General features: G+C 41.8%; 3 protein-coding genes across 15 annotated transcripts in view; all 3 read left to right on the top strand.

Annotated features, from left to right (window-relative positions):
- Positions 1-4,915, top strand: part of PPFIBP1 (PPFIA binding protein 1) — a 193,313-nt gene extending 188,398 nt beyond the window's left edge. For 7 of the 12 annotated variants that reach the window (XM_034645934.1, XM_034645936.1, XM_034645933.1 and 4 more), the window contains 4 exons: positions 605-793; positions 2,256-2,435; positions 4,162-4,227; positions 4,759-4,915. In XM_034645934.1, coding sequence (XP_034501825.1) covers positions 605-793; positions 2,256-2,435; positions 4,162-4,227; positions 4,759-4,845 — 522 coding nt within the window. In that variant the 3' untranslated portion in view covers positions 4,846-4,915. Of the gene's footprint in view, positions 1-604; positions 794-2,255; positions 2,436-3,732; positions 3,799-4,161; positions 4,228-4,758 lie in introns of all 12 variants that reach the window. The other 5 variants (XM_034645939.1, XM_034645938.1, XM_034645928.1 and 2 more) reach the window with 1 other exon arrangement.
- Positions 4,916-5,086: 171 nt separating this feature from the next.
- On the top strand, positions 5,087-10,819 carry REP15 (RAB15 effector protein). Its single transcript, XM_034645941.1, has one exon. It carries the CDS (start codon positions 7,694-7,696, stop codon positions 8,402-8,404), a length of 711 nt encoding a protein of 236 aa, XP_034501832.1. The 5' UTR covers positions 5,087-7,693; the 3' UTR covers positions 8,405-10,819.
- Positions 10,820-13,500: 2,681 nt separating this feature from the next.
- The window catches only part of MRPS35 (mitochondrial ribosomal protein S35), a 47,261-nt gene continuing 44,224 nt past the window's right edge, over positions 13,501-16,537 (top strand). Inside the window, exon 1 of one of the 2 annotated variants that reach the window (XM_002917121.4) lies at positions 13,501-13,664. In XM_002917121.4, coding sequence (XP_002917167.1) covers positions 13,553-13,664 — 112 coding nt within the window. In that variant the 5' untranslated portion in view covers positions 13,501-13,552. Of the gene's footprint in view, positions 13,665-13,691; positions 13,775-16,537 lie in introns of those variants that run through there. The other variant, XM_034645940.1, reaches the window with a different exon arrangement.

The following is a 16,537-nucleotide window of genomic DNA, read 5'->3' on the forward strand; positions in this document are numbered from 1 at the left end:
TCTGTCTGTTTCTCTGGGCTGTTGTGGGACCATTGGTGATGACTAAATGAAGGAGCTTGGCAAATTATAAAACACAGTGCAGACCTGTATGATATATGGTGCCTTAACTGTGAATTTTTTTTACNCATCAAACTGAACCCTCCTGTACCGTTTCTAGTGAGTCTTTACTTTCCGAGGATTTTTTCCCGTATTTTTTATTTGTATCCCATAAGGCTAGATCAGATTTAAACCCGTTTCTCGTTCATTGTCTTTTATCTTGGGTGACATCTGGCCACTGGCTCTCCTATGATCCTGTTTTGAAACACCTGCAACATGCAGATTATATTTCTGCACATTGACGTAAGGAGTTGCCTCCCAAAGGCTCCACTTCAGAGAGCTACGAGCCCTAACTCTGGCATGCGTGGGTGTCAGGAACGGCTCTACCTCTCACTAGCTTCGGCAAAATAGAGATGTGTAGCTTGAAGGTCGAAGTCCATGCTCTGTCTGTTTCTCTGGGCTGTTGTGGGACCATTGGTGATGACTAAATGAAGGAGCTTGGCAAATTATAAAACACAGTGCAGACCTGTATGATATATGGTGCCTTAACTGTGAATTTTTTTTACAGGTTCTAGAACCTCGTTTTAATGTAGAAACAATGGCTCAGTTATTGAACATCCCACCAAGTAAGACCCTCTTGCGAAGACATTTGGCCACTCATTTCAACCTTCTGATCGGTGCTGAGGCCCAGCACCAAAAGCGTGATGCCATGGAGTTACCAGATTATGTACTTCTAACAGCCACTGCCAAAGTGAAGGTTGGTTCAAGCTTGTGTCTTCTAATAATTGGTTAAAGCAAAAACTAAAGCTGGGGCTTGGTTTTGACATGACTATCCCATTTTCTGGAGTTTACTGAGTCTTGTGGATAGGTTAAATGGTCTGTGCATCTTTAAGAGTAATTAAGAAAATGCATTTTTGCAAGTGTCTTTCTGGGGGAATCTTTGCTCAAATCATTTATTTCATTAGAGTTAACAGTAATGAAGAGTAGGACGTTGGCATGCAGTCAATGTGTTGCCAATGCAGAGAGTCCACAACTTGGGCTCAAATATTGATTGCTCAAATATTCTATTGATAAACCCAGTATAAGAGGAGGATTTCTTCTCATACAGATTCAACTTGTCCGGCTTACAATTGACTAGTCTTGCAAGTTAGAAAAAGATACTTCANGCTCAAATATTCTATTGATAAACCCAGTATAAGAGGAGGATTTCTTCTCATACAGATTCAACTTGTCCGGCTTACAATTGACTAGTCTTGCAAGTTAGAAAAAGATACTTCAATGATTCAACATAGACCAGCAGAGAATGGCTGTTTCCAGATTTACCCAGATTCACGGGTCATACCAAATTCAGATTACTTTTTCTTCTTTTAAGTCATTTTTCTGTGAACTCTTCTGACTCTGTTTTCTCAACGAACTTGATGTGGAGATAAGGTTTATCAACTCCTCCGCAAATTTGTACCAACTTCTTTATATACATATATTCCTATTCCTTCCTTCTTTTCTTTCTTTTCTTTCTTTCTTTCTTTTTCTTTTTCTTTTTTTTTTTTTTACCTTCTCTACCTGCCCAACACTTTCTTTTTAGCTCCCTTTCTCCCTTGAAAGATGTGCCAGATTTGAAACTTCTGAAAGACTCTGTGCTATTAAATTCTCAGCATCAGCCTGGTCACCATCTGCTGAGCAGATAGTCTCAGGACTATTCAGTGACTAAGATGGAGTTTCTCTTCCAAGTATCACTGGAAGTTCTCTCTCCAAACGAGTGAGGATTCCTTTAGCAGCCAACAGTTCTGTTATGGAAGCATAACAGGTATACAGGATAACCAGAGCTTCCCCCGAAAAAAAAACACAGGACCATTTTCTTTTCCTGATCTTAGATGGGAAAACCTTGCAAAATTGGATTCATCCCTGAGAAATATCATTGCATTAAGTCCTGTTTCATCACAACTAAGGCTCTTGGCATTTTTTGCTTATCACAGTGACTACCCAGCTAATTGGTGTGAATAAGGAGAACAAGCTTAATCTTCTGAGATTCATAATAGGGATCATTTATTATATTTGGGTGTATCAGTCATACATCCAGGATGCTTTTATTATTGTCACACCAATTAAGTCATCCAGTTGCTTTTCTCTGTGGATGGAGTGAATAATTGAATTATGCATGTTATCAATCCTTTGTCATATGAATTTTATTAAATCCCTGGATGTTTGCTTTTTGTTTGAAGCCAAAGAAACTTACCTTCAGCAATTTTGGGAATCTGAGAAAGAAGAAACAGGAAGATGGGGAAGAATATGTTTGTCCAATGGAATTGGGACAGGCATCAGGAAGTACCTCCAAGAAAGGATTTAAACCTGGATTGGACATGCACCTGTATGACGAAGATGATTTGGACCGGTTAGAGCAGGTAAAGGCAACACGATATGTCTATTTTATTTAAAGTTCCTCCAGCAATGAAACACTAAATGGAAACTTGATGTACTGTGTCTACTAATCAGTTTTTCCTCTAATACCTGAAAATGAAGATAGTAAGAAAATAATAGTTAACAACTTCCAGGTTGCTTACTACATTCCAGGCACTATCCTCAGCCCTTAACATGTATCAGCTTTCACGGTGACCGTAAAACATAACAGAACCTTGTTATCCTCAATTTAGAGGGAAGGAAATCGAGGCACAGAGAGGTTAAGTAACATACCCAAGACAGAAGAGCTGCCAGAAGAACTGGGATTCCAGCCTGCCAGGCTGGCTTGAAAGCCTGGCTATTCACCTACATTATACTGTCTCGGTATTAAGGAAATCTGTGTATTAAATCAAGTCAGAAATACACAGCTCGGGGCACCAGGGTGGCTCAGTCGTTAAGCGTCTGCCTTCGGCTCAGGTCATGATCCCAGGATCCTAGGATCGAGCCCTGCATCAGGCTCCCTGCTCAGTGGGAAGCCTGCTTCTTCCTCTCCCACTCCTCCTGCTGGTGTTCCTTCTCTCTCTGTCTCTCTGTCTGTCAAATAAATAANTGGGGCACCAGGGTGGCTCAGTCGTTAAGCGTCTGCCTTCGGCTCAGGTCAGGATCCTAGGATCGAGCCCTGCATCAGGCTTCCTGCTCAGTGGGAAGCCTGCTTCTTCCTCTCCCACTCCTCCTGCTGGTGTTCCTTCTCTCTCTGTCTCTCTGTCTGTCAAATAAATAAATAAAATCTTTAAAAAAAAAAATATACGGCTCATTTAGTCTTTTCAGTGCGAAGTCATGGATTTAAATGTTGCCCTTTAGTCACCAATCCTTTGATGTCATTGTCAACATCAGAGCATTCGGCTGTATGTGCCAGTAAAGTGTCATTTCGTCTCATTTTTAGCTGGTTGCTGCACGCGCAGGAGGTATCATCAGAAGTGTTCTGTTGCTCCCATCCCATNTATACGGCTCATTTAGTCTTTTCAGTGCGAAGTCATGGATTTGAATGTTGCCCTTTAGTCACCAATCCTTTGATGTCATTGTCAACATCAGAGCATTCGGCTGTATGTGCCAGTAAAGTGTCATTTCGTTTCATTTTTAGCTGGTTGCTGCACGCGCAGGAGGTATCATCAGAAGTGTTCTGTTGCTCCCATCCCATTCAGTATCACTTGCATTATTTCTTCTTAGACTTTTGCTCATTTTGCTATACTTTCTTTGAAATTACGCACACGAGTAGGTCATGTGATGGTGTGTTCTTTGCAGATGGAGGATTCAGAAGGGACAGTGAGACAGATAGGAGCATTCTCTGAAGGCATCAACAATCTAACCGTAAGTCTGTAAAATGAAGTTAAAATGTTAAAATGGCTCCGTCGGTGGAGCACGCGACTTTTGATCCCAGGATTGTGAGTTCGAGCCCCACGTTGGGGGGTAGAGATGACTTAAAAATAAAATCTTTAAAAATTATAATAAGACAAAAAAATAAAATGGTATTCTAAAAAAATGTNAAAGTGTCATTTCGTCTCATTTTTAGCTGGTTGCTGCACGCGCAGGAGGTATCATCAGAAGTGTTCTGTTGCTCCCATCCCATTCAGTATCACTTGCATTATTTCTTCTTAGACTTTTGCTCATTTTGCTATACTTTCTTTGAAATTACGCACACGAGTAGGTCATGTGATGGTGTGTTCTTTGCAGATGGAGGATTCAGAAGGGACAGTGAGACAGATAGGAGCATTCTCTGAAGGCATCAACAATCTAACCGTAAGTCTGTAAAATGAAGTTAAAATGTTAAAATGGCTCCGTCGGTGGAGCACGCGACTTTTGATCCCAGGATTGTGAGTTCGAGCCCCACGTTGGGGGGTAGAGATGACTTAAAAATAAAATCTTTAAAAATTATAATAAGACAAAAAAATAAAATGGTATTCTAAAAAAATGTTTAAAAANCCTTCTTCCTCTCCCACTTTCCCTGCTTGTGTTCCCTCTCTCACTGGCTGTCTCGATCTCTGTCAAGTAAATAAATAAAATCTTTAAAAAAAAAAAAAAATGTTAAAATGGCTCCGTCGGTGGAGCACGCGACTTTTGATCCCAGGATTGTGAGTTCGAGCCCCACGTTGGGGGGTAGAGATGACTTAAAAATAAAATCTTTAAAAATTATAATAAGACAAAAAAATAAAATGGTATTCTAAAAAAATGTTTAAAAATAACCCCAAAGGACTGCGTGTTTAGTGGAGGATGTGTGGTGCCGAGCTTCTGGCTCCCAGGGTGAGTGACCCACGTCTCCTTGTTTTCCAGCACATGTTAAAGGAGGACGACATGTTTCGGGATTTTGCCGCCCGTTCCCCCAGCGCCAGCATCACCGACGAGGACTCCAACGTTTAATCATAGGACTTGAATGAGCATGAGGAGCCCCTCGTCTCTTCCCCACCTGATTTCGCAAACGACTCCCAGAGGATATAACAAGCAGCAGNAATGGAAGATGTGTGGTGCCGAGCTTCTGGCTCCCAGGGTGAGTGACCCACGTCTCCTTGTTTTCCAGCACATGTTAAAGGAGGACGACATGTTTCGGGATTTTGCCGCCCGTTCCCCCAGNGTGGAGGATGTGTGGTGCCGAGCTTCTGGCTCCCAGGGTGAGTGACCCACGTCTCCTTGTTTTCCAGCACATGTTAAAGGAGGACGACATGTTTCGGGATTTTGCCGCCCGTTCCCCCAGCGCCAGCATCACCGACGAGGACTCCAACGTTTAATCATAGGACTTGAATGAGCATGAGGAGCCCCTCGTCTCTTCCCCACCTGATTTCGCAAACGACTCCCAGAGGATATAACAAGCAGCAGACCTTACTGGGTTTATCATTCCACCTTCTCAGAAGTGGAAATGGAAGGCTGGGGGGCGTGTGCCTATTCTGAAGATGCCATGAAAAACGAGACACTGGTGAATGAGAGTGTAATATTCTGTCCTCTATTTAATGTAAAAATCTGTGATATATTATATTTAAAGTGTTGCATTTCATACGAGTGTTTTACTGCCGCGTTTCACGTTCACATTCAACAGTCCGCAGGATTTGGGAAGTGGGAAGCAGTGGGTGAGTGATCTTGTCATGTCTGTGTGACAGCACTGCAGCAGTCACAGCAGGACATTACACGCTTTCAAAGTTAGTATGTGGACTTGCTTCAGGCGTGCAGTGTGCTCGCTAAACGCCAGCCGCACCTCCACTTGCCTCCTCTTGTCCTATTTTATATATTTTTCTAAATATGTGTATATATTTAGTACATAGAAAATAGAATTTTTATTTTGTGACATACGGAAGATGGTGGAAAGCAAATACAGTGATCAAAACGGTCCTATGCCAGCTGGTCCTCGGAAAGGTTGGGATGATCTCTCCTTCTCCACAACTGAATTTTAATGATATTAATATTGATCATCCCAACTTAATTAGGATATATGAAATACCCCTTCTCTGATGACACATTCCCCCAATTGTTGAAGAGTTAAAAAAAAGCTTCAGCTTTCACCTTGGATCCTTTTACCTCAAAAGGAAGAACTCCAGGGACATTTAAATACTATTAACTCGAATGCATTCAGAAGTTCCCCCCCGAATTTGTAGAAACAATTTCTGAAGAAACCAAAACAAAAACCTTTACAGTATTAAGCTGCTTATATTCCTTCTTGCTAAATATATCATTACATCAAAATACTAACAATGTACCTACAGTTATTAATTGTACACTTCTCAGGCTATCAATGAGCGGGATTTTGTTAAGAAGCTGAATATTCGTCTGAACATTTAGTCTCAGAGTTCGATAACGCCGAGGCTGCGAAATGAGTTTTAGAATGGCTATATTGTGATGAGAAAATGTAGTTCATGTTTTTCTATCACAGAGGGGCCAGATAGCATTTCTAAAGGAAATAGCTGTGGCAAAAACTTACAGTGTTTATCATTTTTTTAGGGGTATTCGAAAAATATCCTATTTTTTATTCACTGCTACAATCACTTCTCACGATAGCCAACTTGGTAAAGACAGGTTTTCACAAATTGGCATGAGGATGGGTAGTTCAGTATGTGCCAGTGGACTTGCTTATAAATTATATTTGAATGTCAGTGGTGTGATCTTGCAAGCTATTAGCAGGTTACCAAGCTTTTCAACATGGGCTTGTAATACCAAATGACTGTTTATTCCTGACTAAAATGATCTGATGCTAATAATAGTCTTTTGCTCCCTACCATTCACTGTTTGGTAACTGTATTGGACTCTCATGTATTAGTATTTTATTTTAATGTGAACATATGTCACCATTTGAAAAACAATTTCTTATTCAAACCTGGTTAAAAAAAATACCAGGCGACTGTTAGATGCCAAATATTCTTTATTCAGGGCAGTGTAACATAACTGATGATATGTGATAAAGTTAAAATTTTTTTGATGATATATATTTTATTTACAAAACATTGTACACTGCTGGTATTACCATATGAAAAGAAATAAAGTCAGTTGATAATTGTCTCCTGTTTTTATGGTCTGTTGCTTTATTCATGTTTGTTTAGAATACCCAGTAGGCTTTATTTCTGATATATAGAACAGTGACAGAAATGCTTTATAATTTGCAAACTCCCATAAATTTATTAGGGGGAGGGTTATAGCATAAATCAACAGGTAGAAATTTGAGGACTCTGAGGAATTTCTGTGGGAAAGGAAATCGGCAGTTGGGCTGGGGGGGTAAGGAATCATGGCAGAGGGGTTACTAGAAAAGCCAAGGGAAACGACTTGCCAGCAAAGTCGAAGAAGTTAGTCTTAAGAAGGAGGCATATGGTTCTTTAAAGAACTAAATACAAAAAAAAAAGAAAAGAAAAGAAAAAGAACTAAATACTATTTTTAATTTAAATAAAATTTGAAAAGCAGAAACCTATCTTGGGAGAGACTGCCAAACATTAGAGTGACTAGCCCTAGAGAAGAACAGATGTTTTTGGTGAGAGTTAATCATCTCTAATTTAATAAACCAACAGGAAATCTGTAAGAATACAACACACCTCGTTGGCAAACAGGGAGACCCAACATGTTTGTTTAGCTGTGTGTATATACACTCAGCTACGCCACGTCGACATTGAGTCGGAAAACCGGGACCGCATGAACAGACATGACTTTGTTGTAAAACTCTTACTCTGAAGAAGTCATTCTGAATGAGCTTCACATGTTCCATCTCTGGAAGCACTATTGATTGGGTGCAGAGAAAATGGGGCAAAAACCATCGCAACAGTTGCCTCTGACGGACAGCAAAGAAGTTTCCAGCGTCTGTGAGGTTGTCAGCGAGGCTATAGTCCATGCAGCTCAGAAAGTGAAGGAGTATCTTGGATTCGAAGATCCTCTGAGCAATCTGTGCCCGGCTTCCAACACTCTGAATGAGATCTTCTTAATCCACTTTGTCACTTTCTGCCAAGACAAGGGAGTTGACGAGTGGCTCACCACCACCAAGATGACCAAGCACCAAGCTGTACTGTTTGGGGCGGACTGGATTTGGACCTTCTGGGGATCCGAGAAGCAGATCCGGCTTCAGCTGGCAGTGCAAACTCTGCACATGTCTTCTCTTCCTCCCGTGGAACCTAAGCCCTGTCACCTCGCACCTCCGGAATCCAGGGCAGAGGAGCCCTCCAGGAAGAGAAGTAGATTTGATAAGCTGGAAGAATTCTGTAACTTGATAGGAGAGGATTGTCTGGGCCTGTTTATCATCTTTGGGGTGCCAGGTAAGCCCAAAGACATCAGAGGAGTGGTCCTGGACAGCATCAAAAGGGAGACCGTGCAGGGCCAGCTGTCAGGACGGAAGGCCGTGGCACAGTTTATCCTGGAAACTGAAGATTGTGTCTCCATCAGAGAGCTGCTTGGAAACTGTCTGAGTAAGAAAGACGGGCTGAGAGAGGTGGGCAAAGTTTATATCAGCATCCTCTGACCTGGATGTGCCTAATGAGACTGGCCTAAGGCAAAAAGGAAAAATATTTTATTTTTGTTGGCAAGCTCATCCACTTGCATCATGCCAGCATGGGATTTTTTTTTTCTACCCACTCTCCATTGAAAGAAAATGATCACCTGGGTCAAAACATGAGGACAGAGAGGAAAAAACCCTGCCCATATTGCAGGGAAAATTTATTTATTCAATAATCAGAATGGGAGGAGAGGATAATAAAGTCAGCCTTGAAGTTTGATTTGCTAAAAAAAAAATGCGTCTTTGTTTAATAAGTCTAGAACTCGAAAGTGTAAAATGTATTTTTACTGCTGTGGGTGGAAGGCGGGCGGGGTAAGGTGGTGCGTGAGACCACAGAACAGGTTTAATTACGTTGACAATACCAGTTTCGCTTTAGGACTCCTAAGCAAAACCTCATTCCCCCCTCTTCCTCTAAGCTCTGCCCTTACTCCCATCTCATCTGCATTGGCTTTCTCTGTGCACAGACTCGTGGTAGGATTCACTTTGGGACTTGCTGGAGTGTCCAATTTCCCTATGCTTTAAACACAGTGACCCCTATAGCAATCCCTTGTAATGATGATTAACATTTGTGTAGCATTTGCAGTAAGTAAAGTGTATTCACTTATAAAAACTATCTTTGCTTAAAAGCCTGAGTAGAATTATAATAGTACTGTAAGGGAGGAAAACTAACAAGCAAAAAATGCTTACGAATGTAAATGAAAGATTCATTCACATGATTGGTAAAAGCCTATTTTATGTTAGGCCCCGTCCTACACCCTCCCAATTCAGCAGTAAAAAGAACAAAGTCCCTACTCTTGGGCAGTTTCTCTTTTAATGGTGGAAGACTGACAATAAATAAATATATGAATCTTAAAAAATATATCAGGTGTTATGTGAAAATAAAGCACGGATAAAGGGATAGAGGATGAAGGAGGTGCTACTTTATATGGGGTGGTTAAGGAAGACCTCTAAGAAGGGGATAATTGACCAGAGATCTGAACGAAAAGGGAGAGCATTAGTACAGATAAATCTGGGAAAGAATGTTTTAGGCTTAGAGAACTGCAAATGTCAAGGGCCTGAAATGATGTGTGTGAAGCATAGCAGAGGAAGCTGGTGTGAACAGAGCCGAATGAGCCAGGGGAAGAGTGATAGGAGCCGAGATCATAGAAATCGTCAACAAATAATACAAGCAGACCATACTCGTGAGGACTCGATTTTCTCGTAAGTGATCAAGGGACAGGCATGACTTGATCAGACTTACACTTAAAAACCACATATTGCAATGAGCACTGGGTGTTTTAAGCAAACAATGAATCATGGCACACTACATCAAAAACTAATGATGTACTGAATGGTGACTAACATAATATTTAAAAAAAAAAAGCCAGAAATGCCAATAAAGGGGAAGTATGACAGATGACATGAAAAAAAAAAACCCACCACCTCACTTGATTGCTGGGTGGCAGGGAGGGAAGAGTGAAAGTAGAGCCCACGGGAGCAGCTGGGAAGCTATTATAACAGAGAAATGGGTGGCCCGGATAAAAGTGGTACAGGCGGAGGGGTGAAGAGGTCACATCTAGGAAGGGTTGAAGGTAAAGCATACAGCATTTGCTGATGATTGGATGAAAGGTACGAGATATATCACAATTAGAATTCTATATTTCTAAACGTCTTAAATGTTAAGGATGCAAGGGAAGAAATAAAGGCACACACTTTGAATGTGCCTGGAAGGCACCCAAACACCCAATTAGTGTTTCCTTGGCACATAGGGACCCCTATCTGTAGCAATACTGTGTAGAGGAAGCTATCAAGAAGGCAGTTAGTACAGTAAAAACAACTTCCATCTTGAAATCACATGTGGGTTTGAGTTGAACTGTCTTAATAGGAGAGTCTGGTGACTTAACTCTTGGTTTTCTTATCTGTAAGTGGGAATGAGTTCAACTAATACAAAGACGATGCTTGTGGTAACATCTTACACACTAAGTTGTAAACTAACGAAAATTGTGAAGACTCTCATACAAACTGTAAATATTCATGTTCTAAACAGCTGGAAGATATAAATCAAAGACATGTCCTTTTTCATGAAAATAAAAATGTGAAGCTTTTGCTGATTTAAAAAATACTGTGTTTTTTAAAAAAATTTTCATTCTGCTGTAAAAAAGTACAGAAGTATAGAAAGTTAAGCCTTCAGGAGTCTCACCTCCTCTCTCCACATCCACTCTACAGTTTGCTGTTTACCTTACAGAACATGTACTGCATATTAAGAAAATTTTACACAAATGGAATCTTATCCACAACCTGCATTTTTAAAAACAACTATATGTTGTGGACAATATTCCATGCTAATAGATTTATATGTTTTTTTTTTTTTAAGATTTTATTTATTTGTCAAAGAGCACAAGCAGGGAGAGTGGCAGGGAGAGGAAGAAGCAGGCTCCCCGCTGAGCAAGAAACCCGATGCGGGACTCAATCCCAGGACCCCAGGATCATGACCTGAGCTGAAGGCAGGCACCTAATCGACTGAGCCACAAGGCTTCCTTTTTTTTGTTTTTTGTTTTAATTACCCTCTTTAAGGCTGACATCAATGGTTCTTAGTCCTGCCTGCAGATTTAGATTCACTTAGGGAACATAAAAGCAAAAACAATAACTCAATGCATTTCAGAGTGAGGGCCTAGACAATTTTTCTTAAATCTCCTCAGGTAATAATTCTAATGTGCAACCAGAATTTGGTTTCCATGTGTCCACGTAGTACTCTGTTGTATGTATACACCATAATATATTTAAGCAATACTATTTTGACAGATACTTAGATTGCAAGGTCCATTCACATACCCGGATATTGTCTATTTACCATGCCTGTGAGTAGACAAACTTTGTTCACTCACTTTTTTATAAAGAAGTTAGTTTTGACTAAAAGTAGCTCTCTGACAGAAACCTACTGGATTGAGTTCTAGATATAATAAAAACCCATTATAAAAACCCTTAATATTTAATATTATTCCACAAACACTGGCTACATAATTTGTGGGGCCATAATTTGGTCGTAAAAGCCGAAGAAAAGATGTTTATCCTAAGTGAGCAACTGCACTTTTAAGAACTTTTCCAATTAAAAAATTATGTAATTCTTAGTGACTCACAGGTACATGCTTTACTGTTTACGCTGCATGAAACATATTATTGCCTGCTGACAGCATTACAAAGGAGTTAACTTTTAATACAGAATGAACCTAATTGTACTTGATGCCTGGGAAAACAGTAAGTATTTCTCTGGCTCCTCTTACTCTGGTCATATCTGTCCACTAATGTCTTAGGGAGACAGTAAGACAAAAAGACAGGAAGCACAGGAAGGCAGGGTGAGGACATGAGTCTCAACTTCTTGCCCAGAAATTGAGAAATCTCTGAATATAAACTAATTTCATAAAGATTCATACTTCTTTTGTCCCTAAATTTGTATGGTATAGATCTTGTAATTCGTCGTACTAGAATATACAAACTGGAGAGAGCAAAAAATCAACACTGTACTGACCATGAGCTTAATTCCAATGGCCACCATTTATATTCTGCCTACTGCAACATAACTACTTAACCACAACAGCCCTAAGGAAGATATTACTGTTCTCATTTTCCATGAAACTGAAGCCCATAGATGTTAGGTGGATTTTCTCCAGATCACAAAGAAACAGAGCCTGGATTCAAATCCCCACATCCATCTGACTAAAAGGCGGTGCTTTTAATCTTAAAAATAGAGGAGAGAATAGAACACCACGTGAAGACAGAAGCAGAGACTGGAGTTTCCTAGGGTTGCAAAGTACCACAAATTGAGTGACTTAAAATGACAGACATTTATTCTCTCACCAGTTCTAGATGCTAAAAACCCAAAATCCAGGCATTAGTAGGGTTGGTTCTGTGAAAATTAATAAAACGAAATATCACTTAAAATGAAGTCTAGAGGCATTTAACCTAACACCCTGTACTTCTGCTTTGGAACAATTATGGGATGGTAAAAGGCCAGAGGAGATGAGAATGGTGATTATCACAAATACTTGTCCCTATCTGCCAGTTATCCCTCCCCCCCATCTGATTGATGTCCATAGCACACTGAATGCTTGCAAACACACTACTCTGGGACACCTGCATCCCCCTGCTCTACTTGGTATGCTAACCAAGAGTCAGTGGTGTTTGTTCCCAGTTATTCCCGTTACTACAATTTTGTACTTTGGTTAAATATTATAGTACCTATTAAAAAAACAGAGGATAATTTTATTAATGGTTGTACGTTAATCTATCCTAGGGTAGAGGTTGTCAAAATAGGTTCCAATCCAAGATGCCTTGAGGTAGCAACACCTTGAACTCACCTTCTCCACAGACACACAAACCTACACCTTTTTATAGAGATAGAGTAGGGTAGAAAAGAAGAGATCTCATTTAAAGAACGACCATTATTTTCGAGGTCCTGATGAGTTTTTCAAATTCTAACCTGATCTACAAACGAGCTAACCAAATCATTGGTAACAGTTACAGCCTATGCACACAGGGTGCTCACTGTATGATAACATTTCACCCAGAGCTTTGTCTACATTTACTTGATTCGGAGCAACCCAGCCAAGAAAAGATGAAGTCAACTTTTTAAAACAGAAGTAGTTTGGCTAGAGGCCATCCTTTTAACTATTTTCAGATACTGTCTCGCCCTTAGAGTGTATCACTTGCACCAGCTCAAGACTTCTTTAAACCCAGAAAGTGTGGAAAAGCAGCAGTTGCAAAGGAGCAGGCCCTAAAGTAAACTGCCAGACTCCCGGGTCATCTGAAATCCCACCCAGATCAAATGTGTCTCTGTAAGCCACATCTCCCCCAGTCCCTATGGTCCTCCTTGGACTCACTGCTTCTGCTTCTGCTTCTTCTTCTTCTTCTTTTTTTTTTTTTGTTTTTTTGTACCTTTTTGTTTTCATTAGTTCTTTCTGTTTTGGGGTTATCTTCCTGCACATTTGACTCCTGCGCTGACTTTGCCGGCCCACCTGTTTCCTGTTTCTCCACCCTAGGGGCGGGGCAAGACCCGGCGAACCCGCGCGGTAGCGGCCTCAGACCCGCCCCTTGACTCCCGACTACGCTTGTCCCATCTGGCTTGCCGTCTTCGCAGCCATGGCGGCCGCCGCGCTGCACGCGTGGTTGGCTCTGCAGCCGGGGGCCAGGACCCTGCGTGCCTTTTGTACCTCCGTGTCTCCGGCCTCCCGCCGTGCGATACGAAGCCCGCGTGAGTGTCTGTCGCGTCGCCTCCGGGCTTTGGGGGAGGTGAGAGGGCGGAATACCGAATACCATGATGGCCGCCGCGGTGGCGGAGTCCGCACCGTCTGGGGGAAGCCGGTACGTCCTCTGTCAGCTGGTCACTGGCCCTCCCAGAAGGAAAGCCGCAGGCGTGGGTCTTTTCTCTGCGCCGTGTCACCGGGCTTCTAGTCACCGATTTCTGCTTCTGGGTGCTCTGGACGTGGCGAGCTTGTTCCCCCCACCCCTTTACAGTGACCCGCGCTTTCTGGTGCTCCCTTGCGCGGCCATTGGCACACGGTCACTAGTTACTGGTGCCTGGTGATGTTTGTTGAGCAGTGTTGAACCGTGGGTTTTCTCGAACGTTAAGAGAAGCATACAGCTGTCTTGGAACAAACTGCAGCTCTGAATTCCAGCCCTAGCTGTGCCACCAAACGGGATGACCTTCATTCAACAGGCGTTATTGAGATGACCTTCATTCAAGATACTGTACTTGCCTTGGAAAACGGAGTCATACTATATGCATTGTGAGGGACTGTAATGGAAGCGTGAATAGAGTAACACAGGGGCATTGAGGAAGAGCCCACGGGAGTCAGGGAAAGCTATGTCAAAGAGGGGGCGTGGTCAGTCATTCACCAGGTGGCTGTCCATGCTACCTTCTGTAATATCTCTCATCTTCGTATTACCAGCAGTTCAGTCTAGGCCACCACTTCTACAGTAGTTTCTTTTCTGTCCCTGTTTCTGCTCTTGCACTCCTAAGTTGAATTCTCACAACCAGACTCAAGTATTCAAAAAACAAAACCTTGCCACTCCCTTGTTCAAACTCTACAAATGCTTTCTCATTGCTTTGAGATAGGATAAATTCCTTAACTTATCAGAGTGGCCTTTTATAGTCTTAATGCTTATGTCTTTTAAGTATTTTTTAAAATATTTTATTTATTTGACAGAGAGACACAGTGAGAGAGGGAACATAAGCAGGGGAATGGGAGAGGGAGAAGCAGGCTTTCCGCTGAGCAGGGGGCTCGATCCCAGGACCCTGGGGTCATGACCTGAGCCGAAGGCAGACGCTTAACTGCTTAACTACTGAGCCACCCAGGTGCCCCTGTCTTTAAGTTTTGTATTCAGTTTGTAAATACTTAACTCGTGTGTGCTGGGTAGTGTTCTAGATACTGGAATATAGCAAGATCTCTCACCTCATGAAGTTTACATTCTTTTGGTAAAGTCAGACTATTAACAAAATAATGTCAGTATAATGTCAGATGGTGATTAATGTTTCGAAGAAAAATAAAGCAGCGTATTGAGAATGATGGATTGGAGGGGTACTGGCTATAGAGTAGGAAAAGATTGGGTAGTAGGGAAAGACCTCCTTGGGGAAGCGACATTTGAGTGGAGCCCATGGTATATACCATGCTGAGATCTGGGGGGAAGATCCTTGTCGGCACAGGGATCTGCTAGTGCAAAGGCCCAGAAGTGAGAACAAGCTTAGGGGTATGATCAAGGAACAGAAAGAAAGTCAACTTGGAGGTAAGTGAACATAGGTGAGTGGTAGTCTAAGATGTCAGAAAGATGTGATCTCACAATGGCTTGTAGGCATTTGGCTTGGATTTTATTATAAGTTTAGGATTATACTGGAAGGTTTTGAACATGGAAGTGATACCGTGTGATTTATACTTTTTTAAAAAAATTTTTAGTTATTTGGGCACCTGGGTGGCTCAGTCCATTAAGCATCTGCCTTCAGCTCAGGTCAAGATTCCAGGGTCCTGGGATTGAGTCCTGCATCGGGCTCACTGCCAGCAGGGAGTCTGCTTCACCTTCTCCCCACTTCTGCTTTCTCTCTCGTTAAAAAAAAATACATATTTATTTACTTATTTGGGAGGGGGAGGAGCAGAGGGAGAGGGACAAGCAGACTCTGCTCTGGGCATGGAGCCCGACATGGGGATTGATCCCATGACCCTGAGATCATGACCTTAGGAAAAGCAGGGGTCAGGTGCTTAACCCACTGAGCCACACAGGCACCCCTGATTTATACTTTTAAAAGATCACTGACCACTGGGGCACCTAGGTGGCTCAGACAGGTTGGTTAACCATCTGCCTTCGGCTCAGGTCATGGTCCTGGGGTCCTGGGATCAAACCCCTCATCAGGCTCCGCGTCAGGCTCCCTGCTCGGTGGGGAGCCTGCTTCTCCCTCTGCCCGCCGTTCCCCTTGCTTGTGCTCACTCTCTCTCTGTCAAATAAATAAATAAGATACTAAAAAAGAAAAAGATCACTGACTACTACTGTGTGGAGAACCAACCTTAGTGGGGTAAGAGTGGAATCCAGATGATGAATTTGAAAGCCTGTGTAGTAGTCCAAATGAAGTGATGGTGAGTTGGATTGAGGTAATAGAGAAGGTGGCGTAGTTGAATATGGGATATATTTTAAAGGTATAGCTGGGAGGATTTACTGATGAGATTTGATATGGGGCATGAGGAAAAATCTCGGGAAGCATGTTAGATTCTTACCCTGAGTCATTGAATGAATAGCAGTATCATTTACAGGGATCAGGAAGAAGAAAATCAAGAGCTCTGTCAATGATGTATTATAGTTGAGGTGCTTATTAAATATTTCCAGCCTCTTTTCTCAGTGTTCTTTCTGTTCTAGTCTTAAATTTCAGCCATATTGAACTTTTCCCATTGATTTTTCATCTCCTTTTCTCCATAGAAACTTTCTCACTTGCCTGTTCCCAGAGCTACCTCTTGCTCATCCTTAAGGTTTAGGCTTAACATCCAGTTCTTCAGGGAGATTTTCTCCAACTAATTGACTAAGTTTGGTCCCCTGCTATATGTTGCCATTAATATTATGACTATTTATTGAAATTACTTGTTA

The sequence above is a fragment of the Ailuropoda melanoleuca genome, chromosome 16 (assembly GCF_002007445.2).
Source record: "Ailuropoda melanoleuca isolate Jingjing chromosome 16, ASM200744v2, whole genome shotgun sequence".
Taxonomy (NCBI): Eukaryota; Metazoa; Chordata; class Mammalia; order Carnivora; family Ursidae; genus Ailuropoda; species Ailuropoda melanoleuca.

Excerpts from the sequence above, each read along its gene's own strand:
- REP15 (XM_034645941.1), top strand. The coding sequence starts at position 7,694 with ATGGGGCAAAAACCATCGCAACAGTTGCCTCTGACGGACAGCAAAGAA.